At 44.1% G+C, this 27,419-nt stretch overlaps 1 protein-coding gene across 1 annotated transcript in view; it reads left to right on the forward strand.

Annotated features, from left to right (window-relative positions):
- LOC137518507 (polycystin-1-like protein 1) overlaps positions 1-27,419 on the forward strand; it is a 330,792-nt gene that overhangs the window by 270,392 nt on the left and 32,981 nt on the right. Inside the window, exon 13 of the mRNA XM_068236461.1 lies at positions 19,966-20,033. Within this exon, the coding sequence (XP_068092562.1) occupies positions 19,966-20,016 (51 nt within the window). The 3' untranslated portion in view covers positions 20,017-20,033. The remainder of the gene's footprint in view (positions 1-19,965; positions 20,034-27,419) is intronic.

A 27,419-nucleotide genomic window follows, 5' to 3' on the forward strand; every position in this document is an offset into this window, starting at 1 on the left:
ACAATGTACAAGAGGCATTATTGTGGGGGAAAAAAATTCTCAGCTTTTATTTACATTTGAACAAAAAGTGTCCAGTCCAAAGTTATTCATACCCTTCTCAATAATCAATAGAAAAGCCTTTATTGGATATTACATCAATCAAACGCTTCCTATAATTGCAGACCAGCTTTTTGCATGTCTCCACGGGTATTTTTGCCCATTCATTGTCAAATCTTTCAGGTTGGAGGGTCTTCTTGCCATCACCCTGATCTTTAACTCCCTCCACAGATTCTCAATTGGATTCAAGTCAGGGCTCTAACTGGGCCACTCCAAAACGTTAATTTGTTTTTTCACCACTTTCGCTGTGTGTTTTGGGTCATTGTCATGCTGACATGTCCACTGGTGCCCAAAGCCAAGTTTCTCTGCAGACTTCTTGATGTTGTCGTTGAGAATCCTCATGTATTCCCCTTTTTTCATGGTGCCGTTTAATGTGATTAGGTTCCCTGGTTCATTGGCTGAAAAACACCCGCAAAGCATTAGGTTCCCACCGCTGTGGGATGGTGTTTTTTGGGTTGAAGGCTTCTCCTTTTTTATGCCAAATAAAGGAAACATCATTGTGAACAAACAATTCAATTTGTGTTTCATTTGACCATAACACAGAAGACCAGAAGTCTTCTACTTTTTCCAGATGAGCATTTGCAAAGGGCAAGCCAGCTTTAGTGTGCCTTATCTAGAGAAGTGGCATCCTCCTTGGTCTGCATTCATGGAACCCAGCAGTGTGCAGTGTCTGTTGAATTGTCTGCCTTAAGACATTGCCACCAGCAGAGCCCAGATTAATCAGGATGCCCTTGGTGGTGATCCTTGGATTCTTTTTCATCTCACTCACTATTCTCCTGGCCAGCACAGGTGTCACTTTTGGCTTCTGACCACATCCTCTGAGATTTTCCTCAGAACGGAACATCTTGTATTTTTTAATAATACTTTGCACTGTAGCCACTGGAACTTGAAAACATTTAAAAATGGCCTTGTGGCCCTTTCCTGACTTGTGAGCAGCCACAATGTGCAGCCGCAGGTCCTCACTGAGCTCCTTTGTCTTAGCCATGACTGTCCACAAACTAACTGCAGAGAGCTGCGGTTTTTTACCTGTTGAGTTAATTAAAGCGGTATAACACCATGACATAATAATCTACATATATCAAAGTGTGTGTGTGTGCGTGCGAGCGCACATATATATATATATATATAATATGTGTGTGTGTGTGTGTGTGTGCGCGTGTGTGCCGCGATCACGCGAAAACGGCTTGACCGATTTGAACGAAACTTGGTATACAGATCCCTTACAACCTGGGATGATATGTTCTGGGGGTCTCGGGTCCCCCCTGCACACATGGGCGGAGCTACAACAGCCAATCAAAATTCACCTATTGATTTTCAAGGGGAACATTTAAACTGCTGCTATTCTTACACTTTTACTGACAGAGGCTTCAAACTTGCTACAGTCGGTCATTGGGTGACTGGGGTCCAAATTCACCAAAGGGACGGGGCCACATACAGCCAATCAGATTTCCTTGGTGGATAAACTGCTTCCATTTTCACACAATTTTTATGCCAGGAACCTGAAAGCTTACAAACTTGGTCATTGAGTGACTGTGTGTCAAGGTTACACAAAGTGGGCGGAGCCAAAACAACTTTTACTGGTAAAATATAAACTGCAGCCATTCTTACACCGTTAATGGCAGGGTTCTCAAATTTTGCACAGTTGGTCATTGGGTGACTGAGATTAAGATTTTGGAAGGTGGGTGGAGCCTACAACAGCCAATAAAAATTCACCTTTTGATTTTCAAAGGGAATATTTCATCTGCTACCATTCTCTTATACTGTTAAAAGTAGATGCCTCAAACCTGGTACAGTTGGTCACTGGGTGACTAGGGACCAAATTCAGAAAGGGGGCGGAGCCACAAACAGCCAGATTTGTTTATTTTTCAATGGGAATATACAAAGTATTGATACCAAGGACCCCAAAGCTGATAAACTTGATAATTGAGTGACTGTATGTCAAGGTTAGAAAAAGTGGGCGAGGCCAACAACTACTTTTTTAACATGGCAGGGCTCCCAAACTTTACACAATTGGCCACTGGGTGACTGGAATGAATATTCAGAAATGTGGGTTGAGCCTACAACAGCCAATCAAAATGTACCTATTGATTTTCAATGGGAATATTGCTACCATTCTTACACTGTTAGTGGCAGAGGCCTCAAACCTGATACAGTCAGTCATTGGGTGACTGGGGTCCAAATTCACTAAAGGGGTGGAGCCACAAACAGCCAATCAGATTTGTTAGATTGATTTCAGCCATTCTGTTATTGGCAGGGTTCTCAAACGTGACACAGTTGGTCACTGGGTGACTGGGACTAATATTCAGAAAAATGGGTGGAGCCTACAGCAGCCAATCAAAATTCACCTTTTGATTTTCAAGGGGAATATTTACATTGCTGCCATTCATGCACTCTTAGTGGCAGAGACCTAAAATCTGCTACAGTCAGTCACTGGGAGACTGGTGTTTAAATTCTGAAGGGAGCGGGCCAAAAACAGCCAATAAGATTTGTTTAATTTCATTGGTAAAATGCAACTTATTGATGACAAGGACCCCAAAGCTCATAAACTTGAGCATTAAGTGACTGTATGTCAAGATTAGATATAGTGGGCGGAGCCAAAAACAACTAACTTTTTACATGGGAAAATGTAAACTGCAGCTTTTCTTACACTGTTAATGGCAGGGTTCTCAAACTTCACACAGTTGGTCACTGGGTGACTAGGATTAATATTCGGAAAAGTAGGTGTAGCCTACAAGAGCCAATCAAAATGCACCTATTGATTTTCAAGGGGAATATTGAAACTGCAGCCATTCTCACACTGTTAATACCAGAGGCCTCAAACCTGCTACAGTCGGTCGTTAAGTGCCTGGGGTTCAAATTCAGTAAAGGGGCGGAGCCAAAAACAGCCAGATTTATTTGCTGGATAAACTACTTCCATTAGCACAATTTTGATGCCAGGAACCCAAAAGCTCACAAACTTGGTCATTAAGTAGTTACTGTGTGTCCAGGTTACAAAAAGTGGGTGGAGTTAAAAACAGATTTTTCTGGGAAATTGTAAATTGCAGCCCTTCTTCACTGTTAATGGCAGGGTTCTCAAACTTAGCATAGCTGGTTACTGGGTGACTGGGATTAGTATTCAGGCAAGTGGGTGGAGCCTAAAAATGCCAATCAAAAATCACATGTCACTTTTCAAGGAGAATATTAAAATTGCTGCCATTTTTGCACTGTTAATGGCAAAAGCCTCAAACCTGGTACAGTTGGTCATTGGGTCACTGGGGTTCAAATTCAGAAAAGGGGACAGAGAGTCAGATTTGTTTCATTTCATGGGAAAATACAAATTATTGATGCCAAGGACCCCAAAGCTCACAAACTTGGGCATTGAGTACTGACTTTGTGTCCAGGTTACAAAAAGTGGGCGGAGCCAAAAACAAATTTCACTGAGAAAGCGTAAACTGCATCCCTTCTTACACTGTTTATGGCAGGATTTCCAAACTTTCCCCAGATGGTCACTGAGTGACTGAGATTAATATTCAGGGAAGTGGGTGGAGCCTATAATCGCCAATCAAAATTCACCTGTTGATTTTCAAGTGGAATATTTAAATTGCTGCCATTTTTACACTGTTAATAGCAGATGCCTCAAACCTGCTACAGTTGGTCATTGGGTGACTGGGGTTCAAATGCTGGAGAGGGGCGGAGCCACAAACAGCCCATCAGATTTGTTTAATTTCTATGGGAATATACAAATTATTGATGCCAAGGACCCCAAAGCTCACAAATTTGGTCATTGAGTGTTTGTGTGTTAGGGTTAGAAAGTGGGCGGAGCCAAAACCAGTCAAATACATACTCGGGCAACGCCAGGTCATCGGTGGGTGGAGACAAATACAAATTTCACTGGGAAAATGTAAACTGCAGCCATTCTTACACTGTTAATGGCAGGGTTTTTAAACTTTGCACAGTTGGTCACTGGGTGACTGGGATTAATATTCAGAAAAGTGAGTGGAGCCTACAAAAGTAAATCAAACTTCACCTATTGCTTTTCAAGGGGAATATTTAATTGCTACCATTCTTGCACTGTTAATGGCACAGGCCTCAAACCTGGTACAGTTGGTCATTGGGTGACTGGGGTTCAAATTCAGAAAAGGGTGTGGAGCCACAAACAGCCAATAAGATTTTTTCATTTCAATGCAAATTATTAATATCAAAGACCGCAAAGCTCACAAACTTGGTCATTGAGTAATTGTGTTGTGGGGTTAGAAAAAGTATGCAGAGCCAACACCAGCCAAATACATACCCGGGCAACGCCGGGCAATCAGCTAATATTCAATAAAAACATGTTTTCCTACTTTTTATATGCCATAAGGTTATCATATTTGCTTTTGTGCAAAAGTATTAGTATTCATTTAGAAATTATACGTTCCCAAAGTACACTTTTTTGCACTGAAAGCTGACTTTGCATTTTATTTATAACTGCTTTATTCATGTTCTAACAAGCAGAAATGCTTTCTAAATTGTCTGACTTTGTTCAGGGGACCCGACAGTGTAGAAGTGTTTATTTACATCACTCACTTAATACAATTAAACACAAGATAACATATCTACAACTTCGGATGCGGCCAGATTTTCAAGTCCTGTGTGTAACCCTTTGAATGCTGTTCTAGTAAAAAAAATGCTGGTTGTATATAATATGCTGTAAATAATCTATTAGAGCAAAGAAGAAATGCTGGGTTTCATTCCGCCGTAAAACAGCTGTTCCCAATTAATCAGGGTTATTAGGATGCTTTAGGACAGCTTGGTCTATTTGGAATTGTATAGAACTTTGAATTTTCCCACAGACTGTGACAGTTTGTGAAGGGTATGAATAATTTTGGACTGGACATTTTTTGCTCAAATTTAAATAAAAGCTGAGAAATGTTTTTTTTCCCACAATAATGTCTCTTGTACATCATCTTATTATCTTTTGGGAGACATATAAGTAATTTCCCATAAAAAATGACTTGCTGGTTGAATAAAAGTAACTTCAAGTCAAATTTTGCCAGGGGTAGAAGAGGCACATGCTCTGTCCACCGCAGTTTCTAACAGCCGCCTTATCCGCTTCCACTGCAATACAGACGCGGTTTTGCAGGAGACAGCGTCCACATCTTCCCCAGCACGGTATGGCGAACAAAGGGGGTTTCAAAAACACGGCTCTGACAGGCACTATGGACAAGTTCCTGGGTCCCTCTACCAGCCAAGATGGCACCGACCTAGCAAACCTGCCGGGCTCACAATCTTCTAATTAGGCGAGTACGAGGGGAGGATGAATGCCATAGCTATAAAACACGCTGATCTAGCTGATGAACAACAACTTATGCAAACAGACTTAAAATCTCAGCATACAGCACATGAGGGAATGGAAAATAGGGAGAGGAGACAGAACGTGCGCATTAAAGGGGTCAAAAAGAAGTTCCTGGAACTCACTGGCCTTACTGTATAGATGATACCTCACATCAATGAGGGAGCATGGGTCTGACAATAGATGCAAGTCAAAAACAAACGTTGTGATTTAATCTGCACTGCTAATAATGTCCACAAGATGAAACAAGTGGAGGACACGAATACATCTGATTAGAGGAAGCCCTGTAAACACAAGGAACCATAACTGCAATTAGCAAAACATCCACAAGATGGAGTTTGACTGATGCGTACGCATGTCACGCTATAAAGACTGTGTCAAAATCCCTGCCTGCTGATCACATGATTAAGGCCGTAATTGGCCGATATGCGTGTTGATGGCGTTCACTCTCTAGCATCCATGGTACACGAGCCCTGCTAAGCCTGCAACGGAGTCTGGCGCTGGATGACCGATTGGAAGGCGTTCTGTGAGGGGTGGTGTGGATAATGTTGCACATTACTGAGGTATGTGTGCACCCTTATTTCTGCCTAAGATAATCCTGAACGGACCTGCCTGATGCAAATATCCTGACCACTGTCTGTAGCCAAGAGGTGAGAGACCTCGGGAAACAGCGCCCGGATAACATGCAGCTGCATGAATCACAGCGACTGAGACCTGCCAACTGAGTGGTGAGAGCCTCAGTGAGGCAGCTAACTGTGACTGTTTGCTTATATATGTGAGGCAGATGGCCTTCTCTGCAACTGTTTGTGAGCTTAAAGAGGAACTGTCACAAAAATCTTAAAATTTTAAACACATACAAATAAGAAGTACATTTCTCCCAGAGTAAAATGAGCCATAAATTACTTCTCTCTTATGTTGCTGTCACTTACAATAAGTAGTAGAAATCTGACATTACCAACAGGTTTTGGCTAGTCCATCTCAGCATGGCCTTTATTCTTTATAAAGACATTCCCTGAAAATGATTAATATAAAGATGCTGGCCAGCCTCCATGATCACTGCACACTATTTTGGCACTTGGACGGAGCAACTGCCATTCACTAAGTGCTTTTAAAAATAAAGAAAACCCTGCGAACCTCCCTATGAGAAGATGGGCTAGTCCAAAATTTTTCAGTAATATCAGATTTCTACTACTTACTGTAAGTGACAGCAACATAGGAGAAAAGTAATTTATGACTCATTTTACTCAGGAAGAAACATTTTTCTTATTTGTATATGTTTTAAATGTTAAGATTTTCGCAACAGTTCCTCTTTAAATATCATTAAAGGGACATCTGGAGTCTACACTAAAATCAGCTGAATGAACTGTGTCTGCTGTACCCAGTTATCTTAGATATACACCAGATTAGGTTGAACACTACTCATATTGGGACTCCTCCTCTGGAACATTAGAGCTCTATAGGCATATATAGGGCTGTTGGCATATATGTATGGGGATCCCAGGTGTGTATGGCATTAATGATAGTGTGATACTTGTGTGGGCCCAGCCAGCTGTGCAATTTTGCTACCTCAGAGAGTGGTTTTATGATTTTAATGGATACTATTATGGAATCACAGTGTCAGTTCTTTTTGTAATAATAAAGATTTTTGGTGTATTGAAGCAGGGCCTGACCTCTCCTTTTTGTTTGACTTGCATTAAAGGGGTCTCTATGTCCTTGAAAACTGAACATATTGTAGAATATCTAAATGAGCTCTTTCACACTATCCTTTCAGACGTGCCTGAAGAGATGTGAAGAATAGACAGAGCCCACAGATCCTTGGGGGAACATCAGCCTGGCTCACAGAGACCCAAGGATATCATTGCCAAACTGCATTATTTTGAAGCAAAAGACACTTTGTTCAGGGCCCTCAGGAATACATCAACAATTTCATTTAAAGGGGAAGAGATTGCTATTTATAATAATTTATCATTGATTACCCTGGCAAAAAGAAGAGCTTTTAAGCCAATTACGCAGCTGCTAAGAGATGCTAATATCTCTTACAAGTGGGGCTTCCCCTTCCGACTAATTGTGAACAAACATGGTTTGATTTTTTTTCTATATCTGACATAGATGATGCCCCCATGTTCTTCAAACAACTGGGCCTCAAACGGCCCTCACCACCACCACCTCGGTCTCTCTAACCCGATCTTCACCTATGTCTTCACCGCCATGGAAGGTACGACGCATCTCGGAATGTATTAATACCCTATCCGTAGCATCACTTACCCAGACAGGGCTGAGAAAATGGAAGATCAGCCAACTTGAGTTTAAATGCTAACTTTTTTTGAATTCTTATACCAACTAGGGCATGTTCATCCTTTTGCTCATTTCTCACGCATAATCTATGTTGTCCCTCTCTCCCTCAGTATGGCTCATGACCTTAAGGACCTTAAATAGCCCATACCTGGTTCTGAACTAAACTGCCAAACGAAATTTAACACCAGAACTGATTATGACACCTGAGCTCTCCCTTTCTAAACAAGAGTAAAAATGCTTATTAAGCTTATACTGCAGGCGGTGGAGAAGAATTTATCCTGTCATCACATGTTACTATATATTGTTTTTGTTATCTCTGTAATTAAGCATCTCATCTTGGGTATCCGCTTGTGCCCCCGGGAGATCCTCAACTTGCTTGGTTGCTATGGAGACTGATCAACCCAGGAACCCATACATATAGCCATTGGTTTGAATGTGGCCTTTTTTGTATACCTTACACCAGGGGTCTCAAACTCAATTTTCCTGGGGGCCGCAGGAGGCAAAGTCAGGATGAGGCTGGGTCGCATAAGGAATTTCACAATCGCGGCGCATCGCCGCCTCTGCCCTCCCCTCTCACTCTTCCTTCACAGAGAGGGGCGGGGAGAGGCAGCGATTGATGTCAGGAGGGGCAGAGCTGAAGCTGAAAGCTCTGCCCCCTCCAGGAAATGGCGGCGGATTTGCCCCCAGGCGATTTGGGGGCTCTGCACCCATTTAGCGGCGGGGATGCGGCGGATTACTTGGGAGCACTGAAGCGAACTATAAGGAAGCTTTTGCCGTCGAGGGCCACAAAATATTGTATCGAGGGCCGCAAATGGCCCGCGGGCCGCGAGTTTGAGACCCCTGCCTTACACCTAATATTGTTATTGTTATTTTTACCTTTAGTTCTATTGATAAGTTTTATCCCAAGAGGTCTATATAGTCTGCCTTCAAATGTTTTGTGCATACTCAACTCACTATAGATCATGGTTAAAGTGCAGGGGCAAACGCAGGATTTTTAAGGGGGGGATTCCTGAAAGGTCCAGAAGCACTTATGTCCTCGAGTGCTTCCGAATACAGGTGGCTCCATACTGCCTATGCACAAAAGTGCGCTGGCGTATTACGGAGCTGCCTATCTTTGGAAGTACTCAAGGACACGAGTGTTTCTGAGGGCTTCTGGTAGCAGCAAATTTGAACGGGTACAGCACTGGAACAACTCCCCGAGAGAGGAAAGGGAGATAGACTTAGTTTGGACAATTCAGTGGAATATGCCACATAGTGTCACATAGCGCAAGTGATAACCATATGATGCAGGGATATAGGCATCTGCGGAAGATGGCGGTGCTATATAAATACTAAATAATAATATTTTGCCTCACCAGAATTGCACTTTTGTTTAGCTTTCCTGTATGACAAGAAGACACAGCCAGCTCTAGGGGAAGAGGGAAACAAAGGTGAATGAAGGAGGCTGGTGCACACCAAGAGTGCTTCTGAGCGTTTTTCAAATCAACAGTGATTTGAAAAGCGCTTGGCTAATGTTACCCTGTTATAGTGTTCTCACAGCAGCGTTGTGACTTTTTCAAAATCGCATGTATACTGCATGTAGCATGTTTTTGAGCGATTCATTCAAAAATCGCTCTGAAAATCGCTTCACAAAATCACACTCACAAATTGCTAGCGATTGCTATTGTCATTTTGGCGTGTACTAGCCCAGAGAGAGGAGTGGAGAAATTGAGAATAGCCTGAGATGGAGCAGAGAACGTATCTGTATTGCAGTCCCACATCAGACAGGCTACTTGCCTGTAATCGGACTCCTGTTCCTGCCAGTCTCCCACACAAGTCAGAAAGAAGCCCTCCTGGAGTCTAGGGACTGTCAAAAACTTTTCAACTTGTTTAACACCTTATCCACACATGCAGTCATTATAACAATGGGGAGAGACCAGACAGATGTTTGCCCACGGACCCTGAGTCCAGGAAAGCTCTGCATCATGCTGTGCATATTTACCAGCTTGCCTGCCCTCTAATTGCATCATGTCTGACACTTCTGTGCTGTGGAGAGTCCAGGACTCCAGAATCAACATTCTCTCACTGCAGGCTGCATCTTCTTGTGGGGGCGGGCTCGGCTGCCTCTCTTATTCTATTAGCTGGAGGGAGGCACCAGAAGTAAGAAGGGAGGGAGAATGAGGCTGTTTATATTATGCGGGCTTCCCTGGCTGAATACACAGCTCGGTGCAGGGGGGGGGGGGGTGTTCCAGACACCCGGAATAGCCCCCTCCGTTCGCCAGTGAAAGTGGGATTGTCACCATAAAAATCTAATTTCAACAGCAACTGGTCTGAGTGTATTAAGTGATAAAGATGCTACTCCTGCATTCAAAACTTTTTCTGCTGTTATGGTTTGGAGTTATCACATACTTTAGTTTGCACAGCAAATCTAGCTGCAAACAGCTTTAACTGTATATGATTATTTCTTCCTGTGATACAATGACAGCAGCCATGTTCTGCTTGTCACATTACACAGGCAAGCTGATAGCACCTCCAGCCCTCAGCTCAATCCCCTCTCCTCCTCCCTCCTCCCCTCTGCCTCTGAAATCTATGGCTAGTAACACCTCCCCCTCCTGCCCAGACTGAGCTCCCATAAGCCCTTGCTACATTGCTCTAAGAGTGCCAAACAAAAAAAAAGTATTTGGCTTGAGGAATGCCCTATAAACTATATGAAAGGAGCACAACTATGCAATGAGTAAAAGTTTATCTCAGATCCACTTTAAACATGAGATTCAGACACTTCGGAGGGCGCATGCGCGGCGCGCAGGAAGACGGACGCAACTCCATGTAGCTCCGCTCATACTCAGCTTGATTAGCCGCACCACGGGGTTTTAAGCCTAAATTTTCAGCACGAATCTACAGCACTGACCCCCGCTCACGCCGGTGTATGCCAGGGAGGAAGAAGGCCGGATCTTCACAACGCCAGAAGTCAGTATCTGACTACTTTCTAAGGCCGCGTGACTCCATGATGTCGTCCCAAGATGGCCGCGGCTCTCCTACAGGTTCGCTGGACTCTGCTTCAGATGCGGGCCCAGACTGGACAAGCTCCAAACCAGAATGCAACAAGGCCCTGACGAAACAAGACCTGCAGGAGAGCTTGGAACAGATGTACAACAGGCTGGCAGGTAAATTTAAAATGGAACTGCGCAGGGTGGAATCCACCTTAACACAGGAGATAGCTTCACTGGGCAGCCGCACAGATCTTTTAGAGACTAAACACGATCAGTTAATGGCTTCTCACAAGGAGTTACGCTCGGAGCACAACTCTCTAAAAGAATCAGTTGACACGTTAAAACTACAGGCAGAGGATCTTGATAATAGAAATCGAAGGAATAATCTGCGGATACGCAGTTTACCAGAATCATACCAAGAGATTATTCCACCCATATTCACTATTTTTAAGTCTTTGCTACCAGACTCTCCTGATAATGCTTTTACATGCGATCGGATTCACCGCGCATTACGCGCCCAGCCTGCACCAGACCAACCACCTAGGGATGTTATTCTTTGTCTTAAAGACTTTCTAATTAAAGATAAAATTATCAAAGCAGCCAGATCATCCCCTGAGATTCGGTTTGAAGATCATAAGATTCAAATCTTTCAGGATATCTCACCTATCACTTTGGACAAACGCAAGAACATGAAACATATCACGACGACTTTAACAAAAGCTCAAATCAGGTACCGTTGGGGATTCCCTTTTATTTGATTGTTCTACATAACGGTTTAACCTATGTGGCGCAGACTCCTAGCGAGGGAATTAAGATGGTTCGCAAGCTGGGGTTGCAATGCTCTACACCAGAACCTTCGCCTAACAAGCAGTCTAAGCAACCTCTCTCCCCGATATGGTCCCGCAAAGGCTCTCAGCGTAACAAATCCCCTCAACATCTTCCCGAATCATTGGAAACCTGACTGTCTCACGCTCTCATCAAAGCAAGCACCTCTTTTTCTTGTTGGGAGGTCCTGACTTTCTTCCTCCATTTCAAGAGAACGTAATAACTTACTATGGCGAAACCATGCGGTTGCTGTCGAGCTGTGCACAGTGCACTACCTCCCCCATCAGTTTCACTGTTTGAGTGGGACTGTTGTACCTCAGGAATCTCTCCCATTATTATATTTTGGGGTGCTTACCTGTGGACCAATGTGTTCTTTAGAATACATAATAGTTTGTTAGTTTAATGTTGATTTTTATACGGAGACTTATCTCTTTATGCAAAGTTCAAAACGTATTTGTTACTTTGATTAACCATGATTCTCTCTTTAGGTGTATCACTTCTCTGTTTACTCTTGATATTTCGTGGATGAATAAGATCATACTTCTCCAGGTCAATTTTAACTTTATATATACATTTGGCATTAATAGCAACGCCTCTGGTTGGCACTATCTCTTGCAGAATTATTTGCGTGTTTATCCTGACAACCGTCTATACCTCTGCAACTGATAAGTCATAATACTCAAGGCTTTCATTCGCCCTCAAAGCGCAAAAAAGCGTTTAGACAGTATAAGCAATTGAAAGCAGATATAATATTTCTGCAGGAAACTCATTTCTCTTTAAATCATGTCCCCAAGTTTATGGATAAATCATACCAGAGGGCTTATTATACTACTTTCACTAATAAAACTAGAGGCGTTGCCATATTACTTCGAAATGGTATTAACTTGGATGCTAAAAAAGTTTATAAAGACCCAGAAAGTCGCTTTCTAATATTATTAGGCACTCTAGAAGGGAAAGAGGTGACCCTGTGCAATTTGTACGCCCCACATACGTCACAAGCTGAGTTTTTCAGAAATGTTTTTACCCGTTTAGAGCCATATATATATAACCATCTCATTATCTCAGGTGATCTAAACTGTGTCAACAATGCACTAATTGATAGAAGCAATGCTACTGGAAATAGTAGGGTTTTTCCTAGATATTTGAGTGGTGCACTTAGGACCCATCAATTAACCGATGTGTGGCGTGCACACAATATGGGAGACAGGAGCTACTCATTTTATTCTCACCCTCAAGACACCTATGTAAGGTTAGACTATATTTTTCTCTCTCCCATATTGCTTGCAGACTCTTCATCGGCGGAAATCACGTCCTGTGTATGGTCAGACCATCAGATTGTTATGGCCACAATTAACAACATTGGTACCCCCTTCTTAGCTGAAAATTGGAGAATTAATGAATTACGTCTGCAGGACCCATCCGTGGTAAATGAGATACAAAATGCCCTGGAAGAGTATTTCATTATAAACGACAATGGGGAAGTCTCATCTAGTACGTTGTGGGCAGCACATAAAACTGTTATTAGAGGCAAGCTTATACAGATGGCGGCTAGACGTAAAAGAGAAAAACTAAGCACTATCCTTAACCTTACAAAGGAACTTGATCAATTATATAAAATGCATAGTTCTTCATCTGATCATGACACCTTGCTTCTTATTAGAGAAAAAAGACATTCTTTAAATAAATTGCTCTCTGAAGCAGCTGAAAAAGCTTTGAGATTTTCAAAGGCGAAGTTTCTTCTTTATGGCAACGCCTCGAGCACAATGTTTGCGAAGAAATTACAACAGTTTTACAAACCACCCCATCTGTATAAGCTTCAAAACAGTAAAGGGTCCCTAGAAACCCTCCCTAATAAGGTAATGGAGATCTTTGAGAGCTATTATCAAAACTTATTTACTGCCCCCTATAAACCTAGTGACACGAGATTCAGACACTTCAAAGTACTCAACTAGAGAAAAGCCTGAGCTGGACCAAACAGCTTTTTTATGAACGGGGTAACAAACCTCGCACCATTCTTGCCCGTGAATTGAATCCAAATTCTTCCCAACAATATATTTATTCTGTGAAGGATAGTATTGGCACTGTGCAGTACCATCCCCAGAAAGTGGCTCAAATTTTCATAGATTGCTACAAACAACTTTATGATTTACCTAAACCTCCCTGCCTCATAATATATTCCTCTAAAATTGGATCATTTTTGATTCAACTATCACTACCCCGACTAACCGAAGATAATATCAAACAATTAAACACCCCTATAACAGCTACAGAAGTTCTAGAAGTTATTAAGCTTTGACCCTCTTCCAAAGCTCCTGGATCATTATACCATACCATATGGTTTACCATATTCCTACTATAAAAAGTTTTCCTCTATTCTCACTCCCTACTTAACTAGACTAGCTAACAGACTTATGGAAGAGAAATCTACACCTAACTCATTCTTGAACTCTTTGATTACCATGATTGACAAAGAAGGAAAAGATCCCCAACTCCCACAAAGTTACCGTCCCATATCTCTTCTCAACTCTGACTTATAAATAATTACTTAGGTATTAGCTAATCATCTGAATCCTATTCGTGTCTCTTTGATCAACATTGACCAAGTAGGATTCATACTAGGCCGTCAAGTTGGTGACAATACCAGGAGGGCCATTAACTTAATAGAGTTGATGAATAGATTGGGAAGGCCTTCTCTGCTCCTTAGTTTGGATGCAGAGAAGGCCTTTGATGCTGGACAGTTCTATTTAAAGTTATGGAACATCAAGGGTTTAAGAGACCTTTCCTAGCATTAATTCGTTTTCTATACTACATCCACTTCGTTCAAACTCCCTTTTGCCTCTCCAAACTCCTTCCCTATCCGGAATGGCACACGCCAGGGGTGTCCTCTGTCTCCTTTGTTACCGGTATTTGCTATTAGCATTGATCCCCTGGCCTGTGCCATATGACAAAACCCAAATATAATAGGGGTTAAACAAGGTTCCCAGGAATATAAAATATCACTTTTTGTGGACGATATTTTACTAACACTAACTCAGCCACTCATTTCACTTCCCACTTTGCACTCTGTTTCACAGGAGTCCATCTCAGGCTTTAATCTAAATCAGGAAAAATATCAGAGGCACTCCCTATTAAAATACCCCCCATTTTACTAAACAATTTGTGACATTCCTTCCACTATAATTGGAAGACACATTCCATTAACCACTTGAGGACCGCGGTCTTAAACCCCCCTAGTGACCAGGCCATTTTTTATAAAATAGACCACTGCAGCTTTAAGGGCTCCCTGCAGGGCCATACAACTCCGCACACAAATGATTCCCCCTATCACTTTTTCTGCCCACCAACAGAGATTTCTGTAGGTGGGCTCTGATCTCTCCCAGGATGCTTATTTATTTTATTCTAAATATTATTTTTAAAAGCGTAACTGTCAGACTGCAAAAGCTAATTTAAACCTCTATTCTCCTGTGTTAAACAGTTTAGAAGGAAGCCAAAAAGGCAATACTGAAGTTAAAAATCTCTCTTACTTTTGATGTGTGCAGAACAGCAAGGCTGTTATTCCCAAGTTCTTAAGTAGGACGACAGGCCGCATAACATACTGCAAAGCATTCTGGGGCTGCTTCTCCCCACCTTGGGTCATCCCCTTCATTTCCCAATCACGCCTTAAGGCTGCCAGTGAGAAGTTACAGGCTCAAGTTACAGCAGCTTGTAATGCAGCCCAGCTCACAGCACTGAAAAATCACAGGACACATGTTCCATTAGAGTATACAGCATGAGTCCACTATTGTTACTAGCCACATGGCTAATTAATATTCACTGCACAGTAGTGTTGTCCATTAGGATCTTTTTTGTGAGTCGAATCATCAGGAAGCAGGGAGGACATGACGACACAATTGGCTTCATAAGAGACAGACAAACATGGAGCCTGCCATGAGCTGTCAGGAGCATCATTCTCTAATACTATATAGAAATTCTGTGAAATCCAAACATGGACAGTGAAATGCATATGTAATGTAAGTACAGCCAATATTTAGCTACTGATAAATGTGGTTTTTTTTCTCTGAGACCTTATACCTAACAGCTCTTCTTTAAATAAATTTTACTATTTTTTTTTAACTGCTCCCTCCTCCCTCCCCCGCCAGCCAATCAGTGCGATCGGCTGTCATAGGCTTCAGCCTATGACAGCGGATTGCTTCCCTGCCACTCAGGGGGACAGCCGTATCACACGGCTGTCCCCAGCCAGCGCTGCCAGAGATCGCAGCACTGTACCATGTAAATAGATGGCGTCTAACAGTCTCCTAGCAGCGATTGCCGCTGGGAGGCTGATGACGGGAGCGGAGCTCCGTCATTCAAGCGGGGATGCGCGCACATCAGCGCGTGCAATCCCCTGCGATCTCCACCTCTAGGACTTCACGTCAATTGGCCTGGAGTGGTCCTGGGGCTGCCGCTCCGTTCACGCCAATCGGCGTGGTGCGGACGTTAAGCAGTTAAATACCTAAGTATCTTTTTGACACCCACATACTCTACTCTATACAAGGCAAATTTCCCTTCTCTAATACAAACCATCTTACAAGATCCTCACAAATGGACAGCCTACAAAATTTCCTGGCTTGGCAGGATATATTCATTAAAAATAAATATACTAACACAAATATTATATCTTTTCGAGACTCTCCCTGTCCAAGTAACCTCTTTGCAATTTAAAATATTACAACGTCTTTCTTGAAATTCATATGGCATAACTCTTGACCCAGAGTCCGAAGCTCTGTTCTTATGGCATCCAGAGAACATGGAGGTCTAGGACTACCTTTCTTTAAGCTTCATTATCAACCAGCCCACTTATGACAAATACCTGAGTGGTCTGATTTTAGGGTTCATACCAAATGGGGTCTTATAGCGGTGAAGAGTATATACCCTATTTCTTTGGCTACTTTAATATGGTCTCAAACTGTAATGGTGCTCATCACAACCTCTCGAGCCCTTTTTTCACTATCCGACATCATGATTGAAATCTGTGATCGGACTGCAAGTGGGGCAATTGCCCCAGAGCCCAGGGGGGGGGGGGGGGCAAGCCTGTCCAATCTTCACCATTTAAAAATGTTTTTCAGCGGGCCAGTCTGCTGGATACCGCAGCCGTTAGCTGGGGAACAGTAGCAGGCAGGGGAAGGAGGAAGCCCCCCCGAGTGTCCCCATCCCCCTCACCTGCCCATATGCAGAGTGATGCGAGTGGAAGCGGCAGTACAACTCACCTGTCAGTGCCGTCGGGAACTTCTACAACTCCCCACCTCTCCCCATCATGCAGTTCAATGTCTCCTCTCTGCTGCCACTTAGTGGTGACTAATTACTGCGCCACTGGAGGAGTCAGAGAGGAGATATGCAACTGCGTGATGGGGAGAAGACTTGCAGAAGTTCCCGGTGGCGCTGACAGGTGAGTTGTACTGTCGCTTCTGCTTGCATCACTCTGCTTATCAGGTGGGGGGAGACTGCTTAAAATGAGGGAACATCTGGCTATCTATACTAGGGGCAGACTAACTAATTCTGGGGGGGGGGGAGTGTAGAGGTAAATATATGCTTGGGGGGCTAACAAATCCTGGGGGGCACATCTGGTTACCTGTGCTGAGGGGGCTACGCAATCCTTGGGGGCACATCTGGCTATATTTACTGGTGGGCTACATAAACCTTGAGGGCACATCTGGCTTTACAGGGGGGAGGCTATCTATTCCTGGGGAACACATCTGGCTATCTATACAGGGGGGAGCTACATAACCCTGGGGGGACATCCTGCTATCTATACTGGGGGAGGCTGCTTAACACTGGGGGCACATCTTGCTATCTATACTGGGGGGGAACTACCAACACTAGTGCAGTGGTGGAAGCGGTCGGGGGAAGAGTGTCAGGAGGGCCTCCAAGTTACTTTTGCCCCGGGGCCCCATTGAAGCTAGAAACGGCCCTGGGTCGGTCCAGGCAGCAGGCAAGAGTATCCAGGTAACAAAGCAAGGGTTAGTAACAGTAGACAAGTTGTATTTAAGCTTGCAGAGTGCTCCCAGTCATCACCCTTGATAAGCATAGCTGTGGCTAGTTGCGCACTCACATTGTCTGAATTACTGGAACTCGACCTTGGCTTGTATTTGACAATTCTTGATGGGTCATGATGGCTGTCTATGATGAGGTCATAAAGCCTCATGTGGAGGAGAAAAGGTAGTAACTGTGGGGATACCACTGTATGACAAGGAGAGACCAGGAGCCAAATGGTGCAGTATTGTGGGGTATTAGATGTTAGATTGTAGTACAAGAGTATTTATACTCACAAAGCAGTCCCTGCAACCACCATATATCGCCAACGGGGAAATAACCGTCCCCGCTCGGTATTCCAGGTCCTACAAGAACTGGATAATCGCACTCCTGGTTGGTCCTTTTTGGTTGTAGAAAACACCACACCCGGAAGGTGAATACCTCCAAAGGAGATGCACTGTATAGTACTGGGGGTGGAAGTGCCCAAAAATAGGTAATGTAATGAAACAAAACAATATATAACAATAACAACAATAACAATAACATTTCTATAGAGTTTTTCTCCCATAGGACTCAAAGCGCTTAGGCTCTCTCAGATTCAGTAATTGGTAGTAGGATGAAGTGTTAACACAATAAAATTATATTTTTGCAAATGCCAAACTGAACAGGTGGGTTTTCAGTCTGGAACACGTCCAGAGATGGAGCTGTCCTGATCTGCTGAGGTAAGGAGTTCCATAAAGTAGGAGCAGCATGACAGAAGGCTCTGGGACCAAAAGTTTCCAGGTGGACTCTGGGTATGACTAGATTATTAGAACTTGTGGCTCTGAGATTGCGGGACTGCTATTCAGCTGCAACATTTCTTTCATGTATCCAGGGCCCAGATTATGCAGTGATTTAAATGTCAGTAGGCCGATCTTGAAAAGGATCCTCCATTTTATGGGTGGCCAGTGAAGGGAGTGCAGGACTGGTGTTATGTGGCACTGTGGCAGTGACGGTGTTGGTTGGTTAACAGTCTGGCAGCAGTACTCTGTATCAGCTGTAGGCAGTACAAGTCCTTTTTTGGAAGGCCGGTGTAGAGAGCATTGCAATAGTCCAATCGGGATGTAATGAAGGCATGAACTAAGGCTGGGAGATCTTCTGGGGGGATGAGGCGCTTGATTTTTGCGATGTTCTTCAGGTGAAAATAGGATGATTTCACCACAGCAGAGATGTGGGTTCTGAAGTTTAGATCCCCATCAATTAGAACTCCCAGGCTACGCACATGCTCAGAGCTGTGTAGATCTGTGCCTCCTATTCCCAGTGGTGAAGACTGCAACTGAAGTTGTTTTGCTGTCATGCGCTGCCCTCCGATCATAAGGACTTCAGTTTTATATGTGTTTAGTCTCAGCCAGTTGTCACTCATCCATTGCTGTAGCTCAGCTAGGCAGGCGTTTATAGTTGGAGTTGGGTCTGACACACCAGGCTTGAAGGAAAGATATAGTTGGGTGTCGTCAGCATAGCAGTGGTAAGTCAAGCCTTGTTTTTGGAGGGAGGGTGGGTGGAGGTGGAGGGAGGGTGTCTTTACCAATCCAGATGGAAGAACCCAAACCACAGGGTTAAACTAAAAAGATTCAGCACAATTAAAAGGACAACGTGTTTTATGGGTCTCAGCCCACTTCTTCAGGTCAATACAAGTGTCTACAAACAAAAATACATATATATGTGTATACTGGCGCTGCTAAATGACATAATATATTTCAAATATTTCAAAAACCATTACATCAGTATTCGACATTATTGATGGTATATCTCAATAATATTTGTCGATGGTATAAACAATATTATCTCTATGAACTATATTCTAGTACATTTTAATATTGCTCTCAAAATCCTGGTTCTATGCAAATACTGTATATCCTAGAGAATTACTATTGATTGCATTATTTATGTACTGAATACATTCTGAATTTTTTTTAACTAGGAACGCAGATCTTATGAAGATACCTATAACTTTGCATGAGTGTTTATGAACCAAAGTGCATGTGCATAGAGGTGCAATAATTACATTATAATAGGTTAAAATAATAAAAATAAAATAAATAAATAAAAATTAAAAAAATATATACAAAAACTATTATTAAAAAATTATAATAAATTAAAAAAGTATATACAGTATATTGTGCAGACAGTGGTAAAACTCATATTGCTAGAATGCATATGTGTTCAGAAGTTTACTCGATACATACTCGATAGTCATGGTTTTACCTTCATGGAAATTTTGCTATCTATTCTACTAGTTTTATTTATGATTGTTCACTCACATTGCCTGTTGCTAATTTGACCCTCCTGACTGAGTGCAGTGTATTGCTCTATTGTACTTTATCCATTACTCCAATAACGTTGACCTGCTAAGTTAAAAAAAATAATAAGTGCACTATCTTTTTCATTTGTTTGTATTTATTTTTATCTAATTGTTTGCAGTATGAAGATGCCATAAAACAAGGACAACTGGAAGTGGACTCAGTGACTTAAGGAACAGGAATTAGCAGGTAATATATTAAAATAGTTTTTCTATTAAAATGTATAATTAGTATGTATAATGGAAAGTATGAAATAAAGCATTACCTGACAGTAGAAGGTCTTTCACATCATTCTTCAGAAACCCTGTCTGGGTTTTTTTTTATTTTTTTTTATTTTCTTCTATTAGGTGACAAATATTTGCAGAACTGACTGACAGAACTGGCATGACAGGACTGACTTAACAAGACTGGCTTCACAGGACTGATGTGGACTGGCATGATGACTGACTTGACAGGATTGATATGACTGACTAAGTTGACTGGGAGAGAGAACGGCGTGGAAACATACTGTGGCTGCATGGACGTGTAACCACACTGAGCGCTGTTTGGTCAGAGTTTAGAGACACTGAAGTCTCTTTTTTTTTACTTTATTTTCTTATTCATCCTTCTTCAGCATTAAATTCTAAGCTGAATCGCTGCATCCCAGCGGCAGAATAAGTTATTTATAGCCCTGAAATTGACCTGCAAAGTTCCACGACTTTGCAGGTCCTATATTTTGCTGCCTGATAGAGGCAGAGCTTTGCCCTGTAGTTCTGCCTCTACTCCAGTCAATCTCCGCCGAACTTCCACCTCTCCCCACCCCTCTCAGTGAAAGAAGACTGCAAGGGGAAGGGAAAGGGGAAGATCAGCGGAGATTGACTGGAGTAGAGGCAGAGCTACAGGGCAAAACTCTGCCTCTTCCAGGAAGCACAGTAATGCAATCCCTGTAAGTTTACAGGGCAGGAAAGAAATTATAAGTTAGTCTCAAGGTCAATCGGATAGTAAAATTCGACGCAAAATTCTGACTCTTGATGGAGTTGTGAAGCGGAAAAGAACAGTTACTTCCACATGTGTTGGAAATGTAAACACATCCAACCATTCTGGAGTTGGGTCTTTGATTTGCATAATGTCCTGTATCACAAACCTTTACCTTGTTCTCCCAAAATAGCACTGCTATCTGCTATCCCTGCTTTGCTTGCTGCTACCAAGAAGTCAATGTTTAGATATATATGGATAAGTGCCTAAACACTGGCTACAGCGGTCTATACCTTCCAAAGCGGACCTGGTGGCTCACGGTAATAACATCAAAAGAATGGATGCGCTTATACTCTCTGTGACTATTTTTATATAAAGGTGGATGGTATGGATAGAGTTTTTTTTACAGATTCGGTGGGTCCCCAAGCCCTCCTGTCTGACCTTAGCTACTGTATATTTGAATGACCTAGGGGTGCTCTTAGATCCCTTAGTATCACACACTAGAAACCTGTAATATATTGCCTTCCTCCCACTGAGGCCTGTAGGGTCTCAGCTCATTAATCCTGACTGAAACATCCTCAGACTAAAGTTGGCCATACACTGGTCGATTTGCCATCAGATTCGACCAACAGATTGTGAACCGATTTCAGCCTGAAACTGTTCACAATCTGTGGTGATGGCGGTGCTGCCGCCGCTCATGCCGCCCCCCCCCCCCCCCCGCATACATTACCTGCTCCGCCGGTGCGAGTCCCCAGGTCTCCGCTGTCTTCTCCACTCTGGTCTGGTCTCTGGGTCCGACATGCTTCACTTCTTCCTGCCCGGCAGGAAGATTAAACAGTAGAGCGCCCTCTACTGTTTAAACTTCCTGCCGGGCAGGAAGAAGTGAAGCATGCCGAAAACCAGACCAGAGCGGAGAAGATAGCAGTGACAGCGGGGATTCGCGCGGACCGGAGCAGGTAATGTATACCCGCTGTATTGCGTCGGTCGTCGGGCATTCGAACGCCGCTAACGACGCACTCCCGACCCGCCTGCGACCAAAAAAAATCTTCCACACGGATGGGTCGACATGAATCAATGGGAACGATCGATTTCGGACGGAAATCGATCGTTCTGTCAGCGGTGTGCGTGGCGATTTCACAGCCGTTACGATCACTGTGATCGAAACGGCTGTATATCGGCGGAAAAATCGTTAGGTGTATGGGCCCCTTTAGGCTGAAGTCAATATTGTCTAGTATCGGTGTGAGGGTAGGAATAGTGGAAAGGTTACATAGCTTCTTAGTTCTTTGGGTTGAAATGTGTCCATAAAGTTCAACCAAAAAATGCATTAAAAACTTTTACAAGGCATGTTCCAATTACTCTCAGAAGGGAAAACACATTTTCTTCCCGGCTCCAAATGGCAATCATATAAAATCCCTGGATTAATACCACCAGGAATTGCCTAGTAATTATAGCCATGGATGTCTTTCATTGCAAAGAAAGTGTCTAAGCCCCGCTTAAATGCAGATATAAAATTTGCCATAACTACCTCCTGTAGTAATACATTCCACATTTTAATCAGTCTAACCGTAAAGATCCGGCTTGAGGTAAGTGCACTAATGACCACTGTGGTATGAATGTATGATTAGTAGTTGAAGCAAGAATGCAATGTGAGTGTGTGAACATAAACATTATCTTTATATATAAGCACAAAGAAGCTAACCTAACAGAAAATAATAATTAAAGAATTAAAAGTGGACTATACCACTTGTAACAATGATGCAAATTTAACCCAACACAGGAGTGCTGCAATAAAGCCAATCTGTATTAAAAAAAAAACTGTAAAGAACCCTTTCCTAAATACATGGCTAAAACTTTTTTCTCCATGTGCAAAAGATGGGCGTGGCCACAGACCGGAATGAGGGTGTGGTAACAGGTGGAGCCAAATTTACATGAACTTAGCAATGGTCTAAGTAGGCCTATCCAGCAAAATGTTGACTGAAGCCCCCTCTCCAAAAATACACAAAACAAATATGCAGCATATCACATAAGCAGTATATTAAAACATAGTGATAGCAGCATTGGGTAACATAGAGTATATGCATCTAGTAGCCAACACTTGTATACAGCACGGTGGCGTAGTGGTTAGTACTCTCTTCTTGCAGCGCTGGATTCCCGGTTAGAAACCCAGCCAGGGATCTACACGGAGTGTGGATGTTCTCCCATGTCTGTGTGGGTTTCCCCTGGGTTCTCTGGTTTCCTCCAACATCCCAGAAACATACAGATAAGTTAATTGGCTTCCCCCTAAATTGGCCCTAGACTATGATACAAGCACTACACAATACATACACAGACATATGACAATGGTAGGGATAAGATTGTGAGCCCCCTGAGTAACAGTTCATTGACAAGTCAATATACTTTGTACAGTGCTGCGGAAGATGTCGGTGCTATATAAATACTAAATAATAATTCACAGTATAGCTTTGCAGGAAAATATGAGCATCCAGACTGACAAAGCAAGCATATGTACAACAGAATTACAGACTGCCCAGCAAGCTTAATGAAGTGTAAAAGTGAGATTCCAACAATCAGCTTTACATAAACTCCCTGATAAACAGTTCAAAAGGATCCATACATTACAACAGTTACAGCTACACAGGTCAAATTAGATCTCAGATAAGGCTGCAGCCACCTTTCACACACAGTTAACACAAGATCAAAAGAGGCACTTGAGCTTGTGGCTGGAGGGGGAGACTGTGTGTGCTGGGCTGAGCTGACAGCCTGACTCTTACCACTACTTAATTAATGTGTTCTGCAGGAGCTTATTACCTACCTCCTCCTTCTGTCCATCCATCTGTCTGCTCTTTGAACCAGTAGTCGTCCATCCCGCTCTCTGAGCCTGCAGTCATCCTCTCTTCCCGACTTCCGCCTAGTGTCTGATGCGTCAGACGCTAGAGGAAAAAGCCTGGAGGAGAGGATGTCTGCAGGCTCCGGAGACCAAGCGGAGAAGGTAACTGTGCAATTTTGCTAGAGGACGTTCGGGGCACCCCACAAAAGGTTTGTGGCACGTGCTATGAACCTTTTGTGCTAGCGACGCCTCTGGCACTAGCCTAGGGTCAAAAAACTCATCTGCCAAGCTTTCATATTGCCCACTGATATGTTTATACACTTTAACCACTTAACGACCACCCGCCACCTATCGGCGGCGGCTGGTCTTTCCTATATTTCCATGTAAACAGTTTCCTGTCAGTTCACGGCGGGGGGCTTCATGAACAGCCGGCGAGCCTCCGATCGCGGCTCGCAGGCTAAATGTAAACAGAAGAAATCCCCTGTGTTTAAATCGTACGGCGCTGCCGTCGCAGCAGCGCCGTAAAGGAGTTCGGCGATCCCCGGCCTCTGATTGGCCGGGGATCACCGCCATCTGATAGGCTGAAGCCTATCAGAGGCGGTACAGGACGGATCGCTGTCCTGTACCGCCCATAGAGAGAGGGAGAGTGAGGGAAGGAGAGGGAGGGGGAATAGCGCTGCGGAGGGGGGATTTGAGGAGCCCCCCCCCTCTGCTACATACATGTAGCCGGCGGCGATCAGACCCCCCCAGCAGGACATCCCCCTAGTGGGAAAAAAAGGGGGGAAGTCTGATCGCCCTGCCTGGAGGCTGATCTGTGCTGGTGGCTGGAGAGCCCACGCAGCACAGAACATAGAAAAATGGTGCGGTCCTTAAGTGGTTAATTAGATCCCCTCTAAGGTGTCTTTTCTCCAGACTAAATAAGCCTAGTTTATCTAACCTTTCCTGGTAAGTAAGACTTTCCATCCCTCTAACCAATTTTGTTGCTTGTCTCTGCACCTGCTCTAAAACTACAATATCCTTCCTGTAAGACGATGCCCAGAACTGAATTCCATATTCCAGATGTGGCCTTACTAGAGCGTTAAACAGGGTCTGTATTAAGATAGCATCCCCAGTTTTTATTTCCCTTTAACTGCCTGCCAAAATGTATGTTCCCATATAGCCTTCCTATCCAGATCCTTCTGCAATATGTCACTATCTTCCTGAGAGTTGATAATTCTGAACAATTTTGTATCATCTGCAAAAATAGCAACATTACTTTCTACTTCATCTACTAGGTCATTAATTGAAGAGTACTGAACCCAGTACTGACCCCTGTGGGACCTCACCGCTGTCACCCATTTTGAATATGAACCGAGGCCTCAACCTCTCCCAACCTCGTAGTACCTCTGTAGTCCAGAAATGGGCTGATTCCAAGTTAGACCTTCTATCACTTGGGGTTCATAGCAAGGTCTTCTGATCCATTGAATCCTGGCGCGGGGGGCGATTTACCCCCGGGCCACCCGAATCTGAAGTAATTAGGACCAGTGTGCGCACTGTGCAAGTAGGACAGGTGCAGGCCGCAGGTCCGCAGTGAGTGTGCCACAGTAGAGAGAGCTGTGCGCCGTGGCCGCTCACTAAGCCAACCCCCTGCCCGGCCCGCCCCCTGTAAGTAGCAGAGTCAGACAGACTTACTTACGGGCCGGCTGGAGGCTGATGATTGAAGATGCATGCGCTCCGCCGGCCGGTCTGACTCTGCCTCTTCATCCTCTTCAAGTATCCAATTGGGGGCTGAGGCGGCCATGGCGTTCCCTGGTGCGTAGCTGCGTCACATGCACTTCAGGCAGCATGCTGCGTGAGCGTGTTCACGCTATTTGGTCGGGACTTTTTGCCGCTTGATGACTGGACACCGCCCCCCCCACCTGGAGCAAATGCCGCTCAGCTCACAAATCTGCTGAGAGGCAACCTGTGCCTGCCTGTCAGAGTGAGTGAGCCTTCTGCTGGGGCTGGGCTGGCTGGCTGGAGCCTGGAGGAGTCGGAGGGATCATAGTCCTGGGAGAGGGAGACGCCACCTGTAACCTAGCTAAGCTGTGGAGGAGGAGACAGGAGGAGAGGAGGTCGGGTGCAGGTCGCCAGAGGAGGTTTTTATAAATTTAGGTTTTTTTTACTTCTTGTCACTTACTCACTTCGTAGTTTGCTGGCTTGGCTTGCTGAATTGCTGACAATTATCTACCCAGTGCCCTCTGACTGAGTTTATTTGTGATAATTAATGACCCCCACAAAATGCAATTCTGACCCTGGCCTGAGGGAACATTTTTTTGTTGTTGGTGTGATTGGCAGCAGGGGAGGGGGGAGGCAGGCAGTTAGGCATCAAGCAGGTAGTTGGAGGGGGGGGGGGGGGTGTTAGGTGTCAGACCTGCAGTTTGTATGGGTGGGCAGGAGGGGGGGGTAGGCATCAGGTAGGGTGTGTGTGTGTTTTAAGGCTTGGCATCAGACACAGACAGGATAGATTGTGCATATTAAGGGAGTAGGCATCAGGTATGTAGTTTGTGTGTGGGGGGGCTGTTAGTCATCACAAAGGAGGGGTTTAGGGTTAGGCGCCAGGTAGTCTGTGTGGGGGGAGGGGGATGGGGTTAGACATCAGGCAAGTAGTTTTCGGGGTGGGGGGGTTTAGACATCAGGTATGTCGTTTGTGCAGGGGGGTAGGGTTAGGCATCATGTAGGTAGTTTGTGCAGGGGGTTGGGGTTAGGTATCAGGTAGGAATTTTGTCATAGGGTTAGGCATCGGGTAGGTAGTTTGTGGAGGGATGGTTAGGGTTAGGCGTCAGAGGGTGCGTTCTGTGTGAGATTAGGCTTATGGGGCCCATACATGGTACAATTTTTTTTTACTTTTTTTCGAATAGATCCTTTTGTTCGACTTATCCGTTAGATTGAATATACAGATTTTTCCAGATTTTTTTTATTGTACCGTGTATGGGCACCTTTAGCCATAGTGAAATATCAGTATTTAACTCCAATATTTTACACTGTAATGGCAAAATTATGCTATTAAATACAGATATTTTACTATGGCTAAAGGTGCCCATGCACGTACATTCAAACTAACGGATAAGTCGAAACAAAAGGATCTATTCGAAACGGATCTATTAATTAGTGGTGTTTTATACGTAACATGGGGCTTCCTACAACCCTATGAAGTGCATGGGCTCGTTTATGGTCACCACGGCCGCTCTATTCTCTTGTTATCCCTGACATTAACCAGCTGGGCGGTATGGACGAGCTCAGCTCGTCCATCACCGCCGGAGGCTGCCGCTCAGGCCCTGCTGGGCCGATTTGCATCAAATAAAGAGCAGCACACGCAGCCGGCACTTTGCCAGCCGCGTGTGCTGCCCGATCGCCGCGAGTAGCGGCGAAAGAGGGTCCCCCCAGCCGCCTGAGCCCAGCGTAGCCGGAACAAAAAGTTCCGGCCAGCGCTAAGGGCTGGATCGGAGGCGGCAGACGTCAGGACGTCGGCTGACGTCCATGACGTCACTCCGCTCGTCGCTATGGCGACGATGTAAGCAAAACAAGGAAGGCCGCTCATTGCGGCCTTCCTTGTTTATTCTGGGCGCCGGAGGCGATCGGAAGAACGCCTCCGGAGCGCCCTCTAGTGGGCTTTCATGCAGCCAACTTTCAGTTGGCTGCATGAAATAGTTTTTTTTTTATTCAAAAAAAACCCTCCCGCAGCCACCCTGGCGATTTAATCAGAACGCCAGGGTGGTTAATCTGGGCAGTCACTGCCAGCCATGCTTTTCTGTGCAGAGATGTACACCTGCGCA

Source organism: Hyperolius riggenbachi, chromosome 5 (genome assembly GCF_040937935.1).
Source record: "Hyperolius riggenbachi isolate aHypRig1 chromosome 5, aHypRig1.pri, whole genome shotgun sequence".
Classification (NCBI taxonomy): Eukaryota; Metazoa; Chordata; class Amphibia; order Anura; family Hyperoliidae; genus Hyperolius; species Hyperolius riggenbachi.